This window comes from Lycorma delicatula, chromosome 10 (genome assembly GCF_047948215.1).
Source record: "Lycorma delicatula isolate Av1 chromosome 10, ASM4794821v1, whole genome shotgun sequence".
Lineage (NCBI taxonomy): Eukaryota > Metazoa > Arthropoda > Insecta > Hemiptera > Fulgoridae > Lycorma > Lycorma delicatula.
This window is the reverse complement of record NC_134464.1, coordinates 105,311,116-105,331,961: the sequence shown is the minus strand read 5'-3', so window position 1 is coordinate 105,331,961 and position 20,846 is coordinate 105,311,116. Positions and strand designations below refer to the sequence as shown.

Here is a 20,846-nt window from a genome sequence, read left to right as displayed (position 1 = left end):
GTCTATGTTTAAGGTCTGTATAAATTGTATCTGTATAAAATGACATTAGGACATAATAGTAATCCTGTCAATGTAAGATGCTACTATGTTATTCTACATAACAAAGACTTTCAAAGAATAAATTCATCACAGAATGAGAAAAATGTTTTTTTTTTTTTCTAATTTTTAAAAAGATAGTTTTCTTAAAAAATGAATATAAATTAATAGAAGTCACATTTTGTACTAAAAAGTAAACATTTTTTTTTCAAGAAAATTACTTTCAGAAAAATTTTCTATTAATGCATGATTGAAAAGAAAAGCTTGGCGCGCGCTCTAATTATAAAGCTGTTGTATATGAGAGAGCGCACTACGCTTTTCTCTTTAGTCATGCATAAATGAACATTTTTTTAAACGTAATTTTCTTGAAAATAAAATTATTTTTACTTTTTACTACGAATTGTTTTTTTTTGTTATTTATTATTTATTTATGTTTTTTAAGAAAATCATGTTTTTAAAAAATCTTTTTTATATATACATATTTTTTAGTAATTTTATAATTATTTAAACTAACAAATTAAGTTTTTACTTTTAGTTATAGTTCTTTAGCAAAAAAATAAATATTTATATGCCATTTTACTCTATATTATAATCTCGAGAATTAGGTTTCATTTTTATAAATGATACCAGTTATATAACTGAAAAATGCCATGCCTGACCGGGATTCGAACCTGGGACCTCCGAATGAAAGAAGGCCGAAACGCTACCACTCACGCCACGGAGGCCGGCTCTATCACTATGGGTAGGATTATATTAAAATACGCTCCATCCCAACATTCAATTCCATATCTTAATATTGAAAGACTTAATCTTAATATTCATGCCCAGTCTTAATTTTTTTTAAGTCAGTACGAAATAAACCATTTTATATATATATATATATATATATATATATACACTCTTGTAAAGTAGAGGAGGTTTCAAATTTAAAATTTACGGAATTTTCAATGAAATATATAATTTTATATTTATTAAATTTTGACCAATGAATGAATGAATATTAAAACAAAAAATATTCAGTTTTAGATTAAAATTAATTAATTATTTTACTCCGTTAATATATGCTCTTCATGTACGTTTGATATGGAGAACGATAAAATTATTCATACAAAACAGGTTTGTATGAAAGCATTTACTATGTCGCTTTATTTATTATTGTTTTTAATTAAGGTTTACTTGAATCAAACTATATATGTTTTGCACCAAAAAAATCACCTGATATTTAACAAATTTTATTTTTTAAATTACATAATTATATAATTTTTTAAATTTGCCTCCGGGACCACCGTTAGGTATTGCTTTAGAGGATGAGATGGTTGATTTGTAGCGGGTGTGAAAAATGTCTGATCGGGATTCGAGCCCGGGACCTCTGGATTAAAAGCGGGACGCTACCACTCACTCCACGGAGGCCGGCATATATAAAAAAACTTATTTTCATCACAAAAAAGATTTTTAAACGTTTTATAATCATCCTTTGAGTAGAAATTGTATTACGTAATACATTGTTCCCTGGAAAAAACTGTTTAAATTTTGATTATGTTACGGTCTGTCTACTTCGTTTTTACATCTACGAGACATGTAAGCCAATAAATATAAAAGCTAGTTAGATAGCGTTCTCTGATAGTAATAATGTTCATTAACAGCTAGTTGCTTTGGAGAACAGCGGAAAATCTTACTTGTCGGGCTAAATATAATTTGTCTTTCAGGGAACTTCATTTTCGGATATCCAATGGTTTTGTTCAAGTAGCGAATGGGAAGCTATTTTCTTTAGTAAATCTGAAGAAAACACATAATGCTTGTAATTTATGAAAATTTCTGGAATCATTTTTGTCTCATATAAGGTCACCTAGTGATAAAATTACGGTAAGTAACAAACATCCATACTTTATCATCATCATCCTTTACTTTGGAGTAATTGAAGAAAAATAAAACTAGCTATAAAACTTAAAAGATTATTTTGTATTTTAAAGAAATTATATTTCTTTAAATTTAATTATAAAATTGAACCAAAAATTAAGAGGAATAAAATTTCTCTAGAACCGTAGCAAAATTTCCCTTACCGAAATCTATCTTAACGAAAATTATTAGTGAAAAGCTTTTTCGTATCCTTCCCTTGATTTTGCAAAAGTAAGAAAAAAAACCATAACGTAATATTATTATTTTATTTACAGATATACAATAAATGATGGATAATGGCGTCAAATGGAATTACTACAAGGCGGAATGCTTGCCAAATGTTTGGAATATATCGATCCAGAACGCCTGAGAAAATGGAATTAAAACCAAATAAACAAACTAGAGCATGTTTTTTAACTGCTGTTATAACTGGTGTTACATTAGTGGTGAGTTATTTTAACCTATATTAATTTAAACTTGTTTAGATTAGTAAGATTGTAATTTCATTTCCTTCTCTATAGATTTTGTACTAAAAATAAGTACTGTAAACATTTTCCAATGAAAATCCGCTGTTGTTTCTAATGAAAACATTATATTGAAGACTATTCATAATTTTTATTATTTTTTTAAATTTTATAAAAAAAAAAAAAACAATAAACAAATAATTTTATATGTTTTTTATTTATAAAAAATAGATTTTTTGTTTTGAATTATCTAACTGTCTTTTCAAATTCTTATAGACAAGTACTGCCCCCCGTAGGGAGTCGCCTTGTGACGATCCCGGTCGCCACACCACCCCCTCCATTCCTAGTCCTGATGAGCATTACCGAAGATCATCTTTTTTAAATCCTCTAAACTTGATAACACATCACAGACATCAGTTTGGCTTCTGTCAGGATGCGACCGATGCAATGCCTCGGCACAACCTACTACCGCATTCGTTTGACCTTTACCAACCGCGACCACTTATTATAAGTTACAAACCTCAACTATCAAATTAATCGATTCGAGTAATCGCAATCCCCACGCCTAACACCGAAGTTTTCACACAAAAACTCTTCCTATATCTAACTTCAATTAGACTATACACTCAAATTATTACTTGATTGAGTCTTTAAACACCAAAAATACTATTCTCATACCAACAAAACAAGTGCTGATTGCAACACAGTCTTGTACCTGTTGGTAGATATTTTTGAAAACAGAATATTATAGTTATATAAAAATAAATCCAGCTTAAAGGTTCACCTACTACCGGGGAATAACTTAAAATCGAACCAAGCCTGCTCGAACTGCAGTTATATGTGATCACTTTTAAAACTGTTAATATTACTTCCACTACTGGTTGCGTGTGTTACTACTCTCGTCTATTGTTACTAGTTGTAAACAATCTATGCTTCATTACAGTATAACATTTTTCTTTATTCTTTGCAGTTGTATTTTCCTAAAATGCCTTATTCGATAGAACAAGGGTTGGGTTATAGTGGAAAAAAAATGACAAAAAGACAAATAAATATATACAAGAAACATTAGAAAGAACAGGATTACAAATATCTTTTCAAAAACCACAATATATGACAAACTCGTATACGCCTAAAATAAGTTCAGTTTAAAATTTCTGTTTTTAAAAAAAAGATATGAATAATAGAAAAAGTAGAACGATTTAAATATCTCTGATAATTTACAGAATAGAATGGCCAATAAAGAAAATAGCCTCTAAGAAATTGTGCGAATGGAATTAATTATTCTATTACAAAAAATATGTACAGCAAATATATATTCCTATGAATACGAAAGGATTACGGGCTGTCGGGCCGTCATTTGTACATGGTGTACCGAGGTGTCTTCGAAAGTATGACCTCTTATTCTGCGTCGGTTGGGCGCAAAGGTTGGAAAGAAATTGAGAACTTATTCAAAGTTTAAGGAGTGCTCAGCGCAGCGTCTTAATTGTATGCACTGGTGTTTTTAAAACAACCTCCTATGAGGCTGCCACTGTATTGGGAAAGGCTCTCCCAATCGATTTAGTAGTGAAAGTTCGGACGGCCATCTGGAAATTGCGAAGACGCTGTGAGGCCGAGGTACCACATCGGCCTCCCTGCGCCGGTATATTTGGGATACGTGTATCGGAACGGTGATCTCAATGTACCGGTTCTAAATTTCGAATAGTTGCCCATCTCCCGCCTGCGAAGGGTTGCAACCTCGGGATGGAAGCATGGCAGCAAGAATCCCACTCCACGACCAAAGGAAGGTCCTTGTATAGATTTATACAGGGTATAGGTATTTGTACAGGTATAGATTTATCTGAGGGTATGATATGCCTCTCGTTTGTTTCTAAGGGCAACGGAAGCCCAAGTGCTCAACCATGTAAATTTAAACCAATATTTGTTTCGGTTTCACCTGGTAGCTGATGAGCGGTCGTCTGCGGGGAGGTCCAGTCGAACGAACACATGTTGCTTGACTGCCCAGCTCTTGGGGGTGCCAGAAATCCGGTCACCCTAGAACAGAGGTCAAGGGGAAAATTAGCCACTCACAAGCGGCGAGTCAATGTGGCGAAAACCATAACTGTGTGGGAGTTCCTTGAAGCGGTTGCTTTGTTCAACCGACATCAATAGTTTACCTAAAGGAAAAGACTCCTACCGCGCTGCTGTAGGAAGCTAACCGACAAATATGGCTGGCTCCCAGCCAGATTAAGGCTCCAAGCGTTTTAATGGTGGACAGGTACTTGCTGGCATTCAGCGGCTTAGGCGTGGCAGCGAATTGATCTTTGGCGAGATAAATTTAATTATTGATAGTCATATATGTTTTAGTAGTTGACGGGGTACGCCTACCCATTTTAGTGACATGTGACAAGTGGGCGGTGTACTCACGTAAGTGAGTGGTGTGTGGTACCACCCTTATTCCGCTCACGCTTTTAGGTTAGCTCTAGAAGCTAGTTAGGACACCGGTCGCTAAACTTTTTCGAGGCTCAGTAGCCGTTTGTGGCACAGACACTCGGTCTTATGCTTTAGGGCGACCGAATGGGGTGGTGGTGGGAGAAATTCCAAGCAAACCAATCCCTATGAATACAAAATTAAGGCATTTTAAATACAATCTTTCGTTTAGAAGCGTTTCAGTGAAAAATGTTTAACAATGATCAACACGGGCTTTTTAAAAGAAATCCAAAAGAAAGAAAAGATATTTTAAGAAAAGTATTTGGTCCTGTATAAAAGTCATACTTAATATACATGTAAACTTTGATCTCATTAAAAATTCTATAGTAGAAATTAAAGGAAATAATGCTTAATAGAGATTGATTTTCATAAGCCACAATTTAACAATGAATCATAATAAAATTTGCTCAAAGATTTCTCTGTTCTACATAGAAAAAAAAAACGTATATTGTGATGAATTTAAGAAGTACTTAAAACAGAAATAAAAATTTAGGATATACAAAATTGGAAATTAATCAAGTAAAAATTAAAAGAAATCTCAAAATAAAGGTTTTATACGAAAATTAAGCTCCAAAACAAAAAACTTAGAAACAGAAGAATTACAAAACTAGGTGATTGAGTGATTTAAAAAGTATTGGTGGAAAGGAAGGAAAAGGGAGCTACGCAAATTGTTAAACTTGATCCATAATTAGCCGAAACGGGGAAAGAAATGAAACACTACAACTGGTTTCAAAATTCTTATCTAGGAGAATATTTTATAAAATGATTCATCCCTAATTGGTGATAATGATGTATTATATTATTAGTACAAATAATTTTATTAGTTAAGTAGTTTTAGTGAATCCATCAATGACCTTGACTTAACTAGTTGTATTACACCTTATCAATGAGTTAAAGCTTAAGAATCTCTCTTGAATGCTCATAAATACAATAAAGTAATCATAAGAATAATCATAATTATAGTAATTATAAGTAAATTGAATAATCATAAATTCAATAAAAAATTTTACAAACACATTTTTTTAACGTATACAATTTAATTCAGTTATTTAAATTTTCCTTCTATAATCTGAGAAAAATTTAAGAAAAGTACAAGTTTTACCCTTTTTCTTAACCAAAATGGGAAAAGTCTAAATGGGAAGAGGAATAAAAATAGAAGGAAGAAGAATAAAATGTATACGTTTTGCTGATGGCATGGCGGTACTAGTGGACAGCGCAAGTAAACTAAATGAAATACTTAATAACTTAAAAGAAGCTTGCGAAAGTCAAGGTATGAGGATCAATAGAAAGTAGACAAAATATATGGTACTAGGTGGAAAAGATAAGAGAGAATTGAGATTAACATAGGAAATGAATTTTAGAGCAGGTGAAGAAATTTAAGAACTCAGGGAGGTTTATAACTAAAGACCGACCTTACTTCCACAGTAAAAATTAAAACAAGAATATCAAGAAATAAGCAAGCATTTAATAAGAAGGGAAGACTGCTGTGTGAAAGTTAAACTTAGCGTTAAGGAAGAGAATAATGAAAATGTTTTATTTGGACTGTGATACTCTATGGAGGTGATACTCTATCTGTGATACTCTATCATCGTCCATAATATTAGTTATCTAATAACTAATATTATGGACGATGAAAAAAGCAGACAGAAAATGAATTGAGGCTTTTGAGATGCGTTTGTGGCGCAGAATGATAAATTATGGATGGCATGACCATGTAACAAATAAATAAGTATGAAGAAGAATCGGAGAAAACAGGAAATGTTAAATGTGATTGAATATAGGAAAAGGAATTGGCTAGGACATTGTATGAAAAGAAGATGTTTATTAGTGGATACCATAGAAGGCTTCGTAAATGGAAGGAAAGGAATAGATTTCATATGATGGATGAGATTATGGAAAAGGGAAAATATGTAGAAACAAAGAGGTTAGCAAAGGATAAAACAAGGTGGAGACCAGCAGCCATGACAGGACGTGACCCAATGAGAGAACACTATGAATTAATTTTTGACTTCACTTGACTTTTTTTTCGTATAAAACTCTCAAGAAAATTAATATGGTTAATAATTACCTAATAACTAATATTTTCTCGTATTCAAAGTGGAAGTTTTTGAAGTTTTTTAAGCAAAAGTTTAATAATCATTGGTTACTGTAAAGAAATAACATTTGCGTACTAGAGAACACATCAGAAACAAGGAACGTGGCTTTCTACAGGCCCTGAATACAAAAAGCTGCATGATATATTTGGACACTTTTGGAATACTCGTAAGAAACTCCAACCGTTTTGGTCAGATATATTTATTTGTAAAAGTTAAAAATAATCTATATATTCGGTTTGATAAAATGATAAATAAAGATTTTCTTATAAAAAAACATCAAATAAATGTTCCATTACTTATGAATTGATATATATATATATATATATAATAAAAAATAAAATTTAAATAACCTACGACGTAAAACCTTAAAAACCTGAAGTAATTACATAACTGTAATTTTATTTTAAAAGCCTCTGTGACATTGCGATATTGTTTTTAAGGCAATAAAATTAAAGATTTTGATTGACCGTCGTGCGTGACTCGTAGACTACATAGATAAGTTGTATTTTTTTTTTCTTCTTCTCCGAGCCGGATTATGCAGTTAAATATTACACAGCCCAGGGGAGTTTTCGTTATTCTAACGGGCCTCCACGTCTAGGCCCGCCGGTCGGATCTTAGTTTACGCCCGCCTCAAACCCCCAGAGTAGGATCCACCAGGCCCGGCTATGCCGTTCCTGGGTTCCCATTCCGGGACCTGGGACTCGGTCTTTATGGCGGTACCCTCTAGGGGAACACCCCGAGTGAGGCATCCCCCGTCGGGACTCGGTCTTTTTCCCTCGGGTGTGCGAGGGTCCTCGTGCCTCATCGCTACTGCCCACTCGTGCAAGCACGTACGAACGGCTGTTCCGCAGATGGCTGTTCCTCATCCCCGAGACCGCCGATCCTTCTCCAGAAGAACCCTCGCCAGGAACCCTACAATGGTTTCAACTCTTGGGGGTCCCAAGAATAAAAACTTAAATTTTATTGTCTTGAAAGCAATATCACAATATTACAGTGGATTATAAGGTAAAAAAACGATTATTTAATTATTTAAGGCTTTTTCGTTGTATTTTTTAAATTTAAATTTTATTTTTTATTACTTTTTAAAGGTTATAGGCCTGTGCACAACAGTGGGACGTTTATAAGCTGATGATGACAGTTTAGTACACTTTACCAGCTCAAATTATTTAATAAAACTCAATTATGTAGCCTTGCTGGAGTTAGAAAGATTAAGAATCATTCAAAAGCCGTTTTGAAGAAACATATCTACTGCAGCGCTCTCTGGTGGCTTATAACCGTAAAACTAATCTAGATTCTTCTCCGAGGTGATATCTATGTAATTAAAAAAACCGCATCGAAATCGGTCCAGTAGTTTTTGAGGAAAATGGTAGCAGACACGCACACACACACACACACACACACACACACACGCACAAAACCTATTACGTCAAACGTATATACCGTCTCCGTTCCGTCATGTGTAAAAATAAATTTAATTAAATATTTCGTGCCAACAGCGATGTACAATTAACCTTTCACTAGAAAATGTTACGTGGTTTTATCACCTTATAAGCGAGATTCCACAGCAGCCACAGTAGTATTCCATTATTTAAATTATTTCATGGTCGTTAAAGAATTTATTTTTCTTTTAGCAGTTAAAATACCAGTTATTTTAAAATAAATTTTTTATTATCACTTCATCCCCATCATAACAATGGTTATTTTAACATTTCTTTACACATTTTCTTATCAGAACGAATATAGCAGATAAAAATAATCGTTCGTAACTTAGATAACCGTTTTATTTGGATTAATGGTGGTTAAATGGAAAACTGTTATTTGGAAAATGTTCAGTTTGAGAAAAAGGAGTGAATATAATAAGAAGTTAAACAATATAATTTTTAGAATGCATTTTCCGTTTTTCATACGGTAAAAAATTTAAATGTAATATGTAGGCTAATTTAATATGTAATAAAAAAAAGGTATATTTTTTATGTCTTAATTCTGTTTTATCGTTTTATTAAAAAATTATTTTTTTAAAGAAAAATTGTAGCAGTGAAATGAAATTGTTTACGGTAACAGAAAATATGTTGTGAAATAATGATCAATGGAGTTTTTTAAATCACTAATGGACTGTTCAGAAATTAGTTCATAATTTTACATTTATAATGATAATCAAAGAAATTACAATTTTATGTGGAACATCAGGAAAATGTATTGGCATATAAATTATTACATTTTGAAAATTATTTTGGTTGAATTATATTTAAAAAATAATTTCATTTAAAATGTAATTATTCTGTTTGTTTTCCTTGGTATTTTGAAATTTTATTCTTGTTATACTTCAAATGAAAAACAAAAATATCTATATTATCCTGTGGTATAGTAAACATTTTATTATGAAATAACGTATACAGGTTGTTTCATAATGTTCTTCGGAGTTTCGAAAACTCATTAACAAAAAACTATTTCACTCATAAGAATAAAACAAGTAACTGTACGAAAGAGTACGTATATGCTATGCAGTTAGTAAACCATTTTCTCGCTAGGCGTCGACAGTAGAGAAAATGGCTGTCACGGGAAGCGAGAAGTCGTTTTGTGTGTTAGAATTTCACTTGTCAAAGCCAGTAATTTCTGTGCAACGTGCGTTTCGGTTGAAATTTCATAAGGAGCCACCAAGTGACAATTCAAATCGTGCACGGTATAAACAATTCAGTGAAACCGGTTGCTTGTGCAAGCGAAAATCAACCGGTCGTCCATCAACCTCAGAAGTCAATGTCGAACGTGTGCGGGCAAGTTTCATTCGCAGCCCGTCAAAATCGACTGCGGCTGCAGGCAGAGAATTAGGAATTCCGAAAACAACAGTTCGGAGAGTTCACCGTAAACGTTTATTATGCAAACCGTATCGTCTTCAATTAATCTAGCGTCTTTCTGATGGAGATAAAACACGTAGGCTCGATTTTTGTTTACAGTTACAGGAAAAGATGTTGTTAGATCAAGGTTTTGTAAACAAGATAATTTTCAGCGATGAAGCTACTTTCCAGATTAGCGGCAAAGTAAACCGTCATAACGTGCGAGTTTGGGGAACTGAAAACCCACACGCTTATGTGGAACACATTCGGGATTCTCCGAAAGTAAACGATTTTTGTGCAATCTCTCGTGAGGCAGTGTATGGGCCGTTCTTTTTTATAGAATTGACAGTAACCGGCATGATATACCTGGATATTACAATTATGGCTTCTGCCTCAGCTACTCAACGACTTCATTCATTTTCCAGCAAGATGGTTGTCCTGCCCGTTTTCATAACGTGGTTCGACAGCACCTTAACACAACATTACCTCGGCGCTGGATAGGACGTGCGTCTGAAGAAGACCAACACATTATGCTGTGGCCATCAAGATCACCAGACCCCTCACGCCATGTGATTTCTTTCTCTGGGGATACGTGAAAGATAAGGTGTTTATCCCACTAACGCCGCACGATATCGCTGAGCTAAAGGATCGCATAATCAATGCAATCACCTCTATCGAAAATGACATGTTAGAACGAGTTTGGCAAGAGCTAGACTTTCGTGTTGATGTGTGCCGTGTCACCAGAGGAGCACATATTGAACATTTATAGATTTACAAAAAACTGTTCGAGTCCCTACATCCCCTCGTACAACTTTCATGTAGGTAAGTAAAATACCTTTTATGTACTGAATTTTTGTAACTCCTAAGAACATTATGAAACGCTCTGTATTTAAAAAAGAAAAATCAATTATTATCTGTTAATCACTTAAATAATTTCTTTTAAATTTTATTTCAATAATTTATCTATGGTCTATTAAAAATACCATTCCTTTATCCACAAGCAAATATAAGTTAATTAATAATAAAATTTGATATTTTATAATTCTCTTTAATATTTTTCATAAAAAAAATTAACGATTTCTATAAAAATTTTAGCTATATAAATAAATTTCATCAAAAATTTGAAGAAACATATCTTCCGCAGCGCTCTCTGGCGGTTTATAACCGTAAAACTAATCTAGAATCTTCTCTGAGGTGATACCTATGTAATTAAAAAAACCGCATCAAAACCGGCCCCGCCGTTTTAGAGAACATATCTATTGCAGCGCCCCCTGGTGGACGAAAGGAAAAAGTGAAATTTCCATTATTGTAAATAAATTGTTTTAATATTTATAATAGTGTTCATAATTATTTAGAACTATTTTTACTTTCTTAGCATCATATAGAGCTATGCTGCAATAAGGAACGTATGGTAACGAGTCAAAAAAATGAGGTATGGATTTTTTTTTGCATTTATTAATGTTTCATGACTCAGAATCTCCAAAAAACAACAAAAAAGGTAATTTACGTGTGTTTTGGCGTGTTTGAAGCATAATAACCTTTAATTTTTATTTTTTTTTTTGGTTTATTTTTGGATTTTTTGATATTAAATTTTGTTGGAGCGACAGATAAAATTTTAATCATTATTTAAAAAAAAAATTATTTATTTAATTTTAAACTGTATAAATCGTTTTGATGAAATTTGGTACGAGACTCATATAGGGAAAATTGTTTGTAAAAGTTTGGGGTCAATATGTCCAGGAGATGGGATAGTTAGTTTTCTGCCAATTATCTCAAAATTTTGCAAAAATAACTTCACTTTATATAAAGCTACCCAGTCTATGCGTAAGCGTGCACGTTTATCTTACCAGTTAAAAAAAATTGCCCCAAAATTCTTCCTCTACTCACAAAATTAAAAAAAACCCATCTTCTTATTTATAGCATATTTTTTAGTCATAGTAATAGTGCAAGAGATCAAAAAAAAAAACCACTTGCTGGCAAGTTTGGGGTGGGAAAACCGATTAAAGTTTAAAAATATCGATTTTTTTAATTTTCTAAAATTTATTGGTTTATTTAAAATTTTAAATAATAAACTTTTAGTAATAATATTTCAACAGAATTCCATCATAATTCATTCCCATCTCAAAAATGAAGATCTTAGGTAACCTTTAATTAGTAGTTCATTTTTTAGTTGAATTTTTTAGTTTCTTTCATTTAACATAAGTAAACGTAGAAAAATCAAAAATATTTCTTTGATTGTAATTCCGGATGTGAGGAACAGAAATAAATAAAATATCGATTTTTAGATAGATTTCATGCCACCTATTGTAATGGGTACTATGATTCGACTTCCGGAAAATTTCGACATATCTTCGCGTTTCACCTCTCCCAGATCCCAAAATCACCGTCAATTGAAAAGTTGATATATATATATTTCACTTTCTTGTGGACGATAACTGCCGTAATTTTGCGCCAATCACTTTCAAATTGATACATAAGATATAACGACCCAAAATCTCAGTCGAGTTCGTTATTGGGCAAAATCGGACCGTGGAGTGGAAATGGGGGCTTTTTCGAAAAAAAAATATCGTTATAACTTTTTTATTAGGTAAAATGTGGAATTTTTTTAAAGTTCCTACTATTTTTTAGATAAGGGCCTAAAACTTATCTAAGTAAAGTTTTTTGATATCACCAACCATTGGCCCAGGGGGTGGAAAAAGTGGGGTTTTGATGATAAAAAAAAAATCATACCTCCCTTACTAGGCATATTATCGAATCGGTTTAAAGTGGTCGTTAGTTTCCTAAACATTACCTAAAAGTTTTGTCTGAAACAAATTTTGGTATGATCAACCGTCGGCAAGGGATGACCAAAATGATGGTGGAATTGTAAGAAGATGGGGCTTGTTGCATGCTAAAGATGAGAAATTTTTTTCACATGTTTATCCACTACTTAGCACCGGTGAAATCTACCTCCGCCTTCCGGCGAGCCGAAAGGAATTTTTCGAACGTTTTTAGTTTTTTTGGTCTATTTAAACATGTAATGATAATTTTATAATAAAGCTACATCTTAATTACCCCCACCCCATAAAAGAAATCTTGGGTAACTTTTTCCATATATAATTATTTTTCCACTCTACGTATACGAATAAATAGCCAATTCCAGAAGGTATTACAAACTTTGTTTTCAACTTTTTTTTTTACTTCTTAAATTAAATGTGTTATAACATTATGAATAAAGCAAAATATTCTAATAATTATTTAAAAATTATTTGAATGTATTGACAAATGAAATATTTAAATTATAACTGATGAGACCAGCAGGAAGTAATAAAATTAAAAAAATATATACGAAGAAAGATAATATAACTACGATTAATTAATTTTTTAATTTTAAGATTTTAGTTTTAATTAAATTAAATTTAAATATAATTAACCATTTAAATCAAAATATTTGATAACTTAAAACTGAAATCTTTAAACAAAAAAAAAAGAAAATCTAAAAACCCAAATTATTTTGTCAAATTTTCTATTATTTTTTTTTTTATTTTTTTCAGGTAGGACTTTCCCTATTGGATGTATCAACAAATGCTTCAAATACAAAATTAGCACCAGTTTTACAATTAAAAAGACATAGACAGGATATTTTATTTGAAAATAATACAAATATAAATGTAGATAATATAAGTATTTTTAATGGAATCGTAAAAGAAGTTACTAAAATTCCAGTAGAAAAAACGACATATACTATCAATACAGCAACAACCATGGGAACAACAACAACTTCAACACAATCAGATTTAAAAGCTGATATTAGTCAACGTACAGCAAGAACGCAGTTATTTCCAGTCGAAAGCTTAAAAATGAATCGAAATTCAATCGTTAAAGATTACTTTATTGATGGTAGACACGATCCAAAATCATTAGGTTATTATATATTACAAAAACAAAACGGTGAATATTATCTAAGAAATCATTCGGAACCTGTATGGGGTACTAGAATTCAAAGAAGATTTAGTAATAGAATTTACCCGACTCAACCGGATTACGGTTATAAGAATTTCAATAATGATAACGTAAAATATATAAAACGTACAGATAATTTATATTATGAAACAAATAATCACCAAAAAATAAAACATAATGAAGAAGTTAAAAGAAACACAGATCATGTATTTCATTTATCACCATTTCGTCGTTTATCCAGTACTAAAATTGATGAAATTAATACTAGAATACAAAATAATAATTATCAAAATAAAGATACAACAGTAAATGATGAAAATCAATTACCACCTTATCAGTTTACACCTATACCGTTATTTTCAAATTCTTATGCGCAGTTAGATCCGTATAAAAATAATGCAAATGTCAAAAGTGTTCAAGATGTAATGAAATATTTAACGGTTCCACCAAAAATTAGTCGTTCGAGTACAACAAGCATGCCGAGAATGGTTAGAACAGAGAGTACTTTTATCGAAACTACTGTGAAACCAGAAAATATATCAAATCCCAGCAATAATAATAATAAAAAGAGGAAAAAAGGTATAAGATTTTCTGGAACATATCAGATGCCAATTGAACCGGAAGATTTAAAAACAGGAGGATCAGGATTAATTGAAACGCTTTTACCACCACCGATACCGACACCGTTTGCTAAACCATACAGCGGTAATATTGGAACGCTAATAAATGATCCTTTTGCAAAGTTTCGACCGTCTGATCCAGCTGAAATAAATCATCAATTATCTCCAATATCATCTGTATTAAAAAATACTAGCAATAAACAAAAAGAAATTGGATCGATGTTTAGAAATAATATTGCGACTAGTACGATACCACCGAATAGATTTTTCCCAAAACCTCCATTTGGGACAAGAAAACGTCCTAGACCAGTAAATACTAATGTTACACCGTCGACGACAAATAATGGTCATAATGTTGCAGTTTATAAACCTGTTCCACAAAATGATAATATGTATTATAAGGAGAATAACAATAATAATTATGGTACTCCATCCTTAAATATGAGACCACCTCATCAGAATATCAAAAGGAAAAGAAAACCAGTTAGTGTAACCTTAGATATTTATCCTATCACCATGGATTATGATCAAGGTAATACAATTATCTGAATTACTATAATATTTAAATAACAAAGGTTATAGTATTTATAAGGAATAATAAGTACATCTATAAATTATGGTTGAGGGTAAATCTTTTAATTTGCCTGATCAATATCTAGCAAATTATTATTAGCATTGGTAAATCAATTTTTATCATTTGTAAATCGCTTATTTCGTAGTTTACATAATGAAAACTAAGAAACAAAAATTCTTAAAGTATTTTTACTGTAGATAATATATTTCCTACAAGTTGAAAATGGACAATTTTACATTGAAAATTGGTAATTTTTTATATTTTATTTTTTAATTTAACAATCTTTATTATGTTTTTCAATCTTATAAAGCTTCTGAGATGTAAGATGGACATATATTTCAACATTACTTTCTCTGAAAGTAGTTATATTTTTTTAACGTTATAGCTTTGCAGCTATAACGATATATGCTGCAAAGCATATATCATTAGACGATATAGATGTATCTTCATCTATATCGTATAATGATACATTACTATCGTGAAAGTATACGGACTGTTCCGGGACGTAACTTCAGGTACTGATTCAGGAAATCGAAATCAGCTTTACTCTTCCAAGATTCATTATTTAATATTTCATATAAAGATGTTTGCTGAGTATAATTATTTAATGATATCAGTGCAGTTGTACTTTGATGAGGCATTTTAATATAAATAAAGAAACTGTAAAACCATTGCAGATTCTTATAATTAAAAATTAGTTGTTGTATAAGAATACACTAATTTAGTTCCAATAATCTGAAGTACTAACAAAGAACTATGACATAATTTGTTCGCTATATTCTTTTTCAAATATCAGTTGTATACAATTTTTGTACAACATTTATTTAAAATTTAAGCCTTAGGTTTTATTATGGTTTTGATATTTTATTAGCCACATAGTAACTGTTCTAATCTTTAAAAGACCAGTTTTATTCATGATTATTACATAAGAAATAAAAATAATATATATATATTTGTTGTTTAAATGAATGATTTAAAAATTAGTTTTTAAAAAAGTAACACCAGTGGACACCAATGAATCAATGGAAAATAATACCATTGCTTTATTTGTTTATTTATTTATATTAGTTTATATTTCCCATATATCATTTGGTTAGTTTTTAAAATGGAATTTTCCATTTGTTTTCCATATATTTTTTTCACATAAATATAGATATATAGATATATATAGATTATAGATAATTTTATATTTTTTTATTTATTATGATGAATGGTAGATTAGTTTTTATGAAAGATCAGAGACCTCACTCTTTCTCTTTTTTCTGTTTAGCCTTCGGAACCACCATAAGGTATTACTTCAGAGGATGAATTAGGATGATATTTATGAATGTACGTGAAATCTTGTCTTGTACAATCTCATGAACGATCATTCCTGAGATGTGTGGTTAATTGAATCCCAAACACCAAAGAACACCAGTATCCACGATTTAGTATTCAAATTCGTATAAAAGTTAACTTTTTCTTACCTTATCCTGTACTAGGATTTGAACCTTAGGACTCTCTACATCGAAATCAGCTGATTTACGATGACGAGTTAACCAGTAGACCAGCCTGGTGGGCTAGCCTTCTACACCAGTTACGTTGTAACGCTATAGGCCACTCGTGCCACTGTGACGTTAGTAGTAGCGTCTCGGCTTCTATCGGAGATCCCGGGTTCGAATCCTGATCATGCATGTCAGTTTTTAAACCCTACAAATCATTCTTCTCATCCTCTGAAGCAATACATGACGATGGTCCTGGAGGTAAAAAAAAAAAGGATGAGCGGTAGAATTTAATAAATGAATAATATTTAAAGTGTAAAAAAGTGTGGTCGCTAGTACCGCCACATCTGTATGATTGAATACGGTATGCGCGCGCGCTTTAGTTACGATACTGGTAGTATCATTGAATTAAATAAACAAAAGATATATTTAAATAAAATGATAAATATTAAAATTAAGTATTCGTGCGCGCGCGAATACTTAATTTTAGATATTTATGTGTGTGCGCACACAACTGTGTTGTCAGGTTTTTTATTATATCAATTTTTTTCTTTTTTTTATTCTTTTACTTATATTTTTTAATTATTCCTAATTATTTTTCGTATTTACTCGTCCTACAAAAAAATAAATTGTAAATTCATATCAACAAACAGAACAGAGTGTAATAATAGTGTACCTGCTCAGTAAGTTTTCTTAATACAACATATATAATTAATTGCGCGTAAAATATAAATTATCCATTTCGTAATATGATTTAGTAAATTAAACAATACTTTCTCTGATCACACAGTATAATTTTGGATTGGAAAATTTCTAGTAATATATCAATTTTTCAACCAGTTTTGTAGTAGAATCATCCACTATATGCTCCAATTTGTAAGGCGTACACAACTTATGCATCCTGGTTGAAGCAAAGAATTAAAACACACATATTTATATACCAGTAAGATAAATAAATGAAATTTTCCATTGCATTCTTTCAGCATTTTTCGTTGCGTAGAATACACTTTTAGAGAAGCCGATAATTGAAATTAATACAATTTTAGATGGTTCATAATCTTAAAGTATATTAAAAAATCTTACTTATGATTAATTTACCTACGTTAAACGTTGAATTATGGTATTGCCAGGGAAAGTACTTGTGTAATTACTTGCGTAAATTTAGTTTACACGAAAAATAAACCACGTTAACAGAACACCTTTAAGTTATACGTTATTATGTTTTGTATGCGGTTTTATATTAAATTATGAATAATAGTATAACAAAATTTAATTAAAGTTCAAAATATAAAATAATGTTTTTCAAATACCGGTCAGATTTTGCACTCAAGCCACGAGATAATTAATTCCGTGCTTCGACCTCGAAACGCAAAACCAGAATAGGATGTTTGTTTTATGTACTCGTATATGTATATAAATCATAGATAATTATTTACTATCCATTATTTAAGAAATGTATTTAATATTTGTGCAAAATTGATTGTAATAATAATGGAAATGGATAAAAAATATAATTTTGAAACAAATAAATATATTTTCTTTATATATATATATATTATAACACAAATTGTATTGCTTTTATTTAATATTGGAAAAATAAATTTATTTATTTTTTCATATAAAAATCAAAATGTTATTTCTCTATTTATAACATGTAAATTTAACAGAAATTAAAAAAAAATATGTTGAGACTGGAAGAACTGGAAAATTAAAATCTTTTCAGATCCTTTCAAGTCAAAAGCCTACTGCTACAAAGCGATTTTTCCCTTCCTTGTACGAAGTAAAAGAAGTACTGTGATCGCAAAAAATTTCGGTTTTCTGATTTCAACGAAAATATCGAATATATTTTGACCATCCCTAAATCCACTTTGACTAGTTTCGGCGTGACGTCTGTACATACGTACGTACGTGTGGATGTACGTATGTATCTCGCATAACTCAAAAACGATTCGCCGTAGGATGTTGAAATTTTGTATTTAGGATTGTTGTAACACCTAGTTGTGCACGTCCCTTTTTGATTGCAATCGACTGAATCAAAAATGTCCAAAAAAGCCCAAAATTAAAAAAAAAATGGATTTTGGACTTTTTCTTAACTGCAGTAATAAGCTCTCATTGATAGGTTTTCAATGATGTATCATATGTGGTACTTATTTTCATTGGTTCCAGAATTATAGCTAAATGAAATTTTAATTTATGAAATATTAGGATCTTAGTAGGGGTAGGCACATCGGTTCGAATCAGACTTCATCTCCTGTTTTGTTTAACTTTTTTTTTTTTTTAATTTAAATACATTGATTTATTAATAATTATAATCTCTCATTGTAAAAAAAAATAAAATACGATGAATAATAATTCAATAACAAAAAAAAGAAAAAAATTAAAACATAACAGAAGTTATTAATGAAATAAAATTTTATGTACTTTTCATTTAAAAAAAAATGTGTATAGGCAATTTAATTGGTACACAGGTAAGTCATGTGTTGTCCACATCAGATTTTTTTTCTAACTTATCCTTGATGAGTGAAAGGAGTTTTTAAATAATTATTTAAAAAATTGGAATCGATATAAAACTGCGTTAAAAAGTTGGAAATAATTTTTCCCAAATTCTTAATTAATTCCTTGGACACTTTCTTGAATCCGCGCCTGCTTCTACAAAATTAATTTCTAGATATAATATAAATTTGTTTTATATATACTTCATAAATATACGTATAATTCATAAAAACCAATACCAATATTACATCAGTGGAATTCATATTTATGTGTTTTAATTACTTTCCCGTTTACAATTATTACGTCTTTTTATACACGCTATGTAAAGTCCATTTAAGTATGATAATGTATTTTTTGCGCCGATTCAAAAAAATGTCTAAGGAATTAATTAAGTATTTGAACTAAATTATTTCTTACTTTTAGTTCATTTTCATGTGATCATAATTTTCTTTGCCTGATTAATAACGAACGAATAAGTTATTGGGCGGAGTTAATGTGCTCATTTTTTTTTGTGATATAATGCAGCTGCCTCCAGTCAAAGGGCATTGGTGTTTTGTTTAATCTGACGATAGTGTGCGATTAGTTGTAAAAATCGAGTAAAGCGAAAAAGTATCGATAGTTTCTGAAAAATGGATACAATTGAAGTTCGAGTACTTTGTTTTAAAAGGTTTAACTCTGACTGACATACAAGAGATTTAGTCTCCACTTTAAAAAAATTCTTCCTCCTCGCTTTGAATGATAATAAAATGGACTGCTGAACATAAACATGGTAGAATATCCATTCAAGAAGATGAACCCTCGGGATGCTGAAAAACAACTACGACCTATGGAAACTCACGAATCTACAATGCTGTATTAAATGATCACCGACCGAAGACATTACACCTTGTTGACATTATCAGTATCTTTAAAAAACGGTGTTAACCACATTTTACATGAATTTTTTTAGGTATAAAAAATCCTTCCGCTAATAAGGAAACGTGTTTGTTAACAGCTGACCAAAAACGCATTCGGTCGAGTATTTCTGAAGGGCATTTAAGCTTACTTAAACGATATTTCACCGAGCTTCTTCAACGTTTTAAAACACTAGATAAAACACAGACTCATCATTACATATTTAATTCCACTATTACTAAAATTCATTGGAAACATTGGGACTGCAGCATGAAACCTGGGAAAAAAGTGAAAACTGTTCCATCCCAGAAAAAGTCATGGCTACGATTATTTTGGGATTGTCGTATTGTGGTGCTTATAGATTATATATAAAAAGGCAGAATCATTACCAAAAATTATTATGCTTTACTACTGGCCCGATTAAGGGTGTTATATTCAGGCTAAACATCCACATCTGACCAAAAAGAATGCACCACATCTTTCATCACAATAATGCACTTGTACACGTGTCGGATTACTTCTTCAAAACTCCATGATATAACCTTCGAAATGATTCTAAATTCAACGAATTCTCCGGATTTGGCTTCCAGTGATTACTTTCTCTTTCCATACCTGAAGAAGTGGCACACTGGACAAAGATTTTCTAAGCTGAGACAGACGCTTATTTTGCAGAGTGAACAAATTTCATTCTATTGAAGGTGTTATGATGTTGGAAGTCGTTTATTTTAAGTGTATCGAATTGAAAAAAAAAATCGAATACGAATACTTTTAAAAAAAAATCTCTGAAAAATTTTATGTTTTCTTTGTTAGGAGGAGAACTTTTCGAATGATACTTGTACACAAAATTTTCCAATAATTAAAACTCAATTTTTATGGACAATTTCTATTTAGTCTTTAAACACCTTTCAATATGAAGAGTGATTTATAAATTGGGTTGACTTATACACCAATGGTTAGGGTATCGGATTTAAAGTATTAGTTACGATTATGAATTTGACTGAGAAATTAGTCTAATGATGTTAATTTTCTATGAATTGTAATGCAAAATTTTAA

At 31.0% G+C, this 20,846-nt stretch overlaps 1 protein-coding gene across 1 annotated transcript in view; it reads left to right on the top strand.

The window, feature by feature from the left end:
• The first annotated feature begins 2,228 nt into the window (after positions 1-2,228).
• The window catches only part of LOC142330934 (uncharacterized), a 45,561-nt gene continuing 26,943 nt past the window's right edge, over positions 2,229-20,846 (top strand). Inside the window, exons 1-3 of the mRNA XM_075376400.1 lie at positions 2,229-2,378; positions 13,323-13,815; positions 14,029-14,883. Of these exons, the coding sequence (XP_075232515.1) occupies positions 2,229-2,378; positions 13,323-13,815; positions 14,029-14,883 (1,498 nt within the window). The remainder of the gene's footprint in view (positions 2,379-13,322; positions 13,816-14,028; positions 14,884-20,846) is intronic.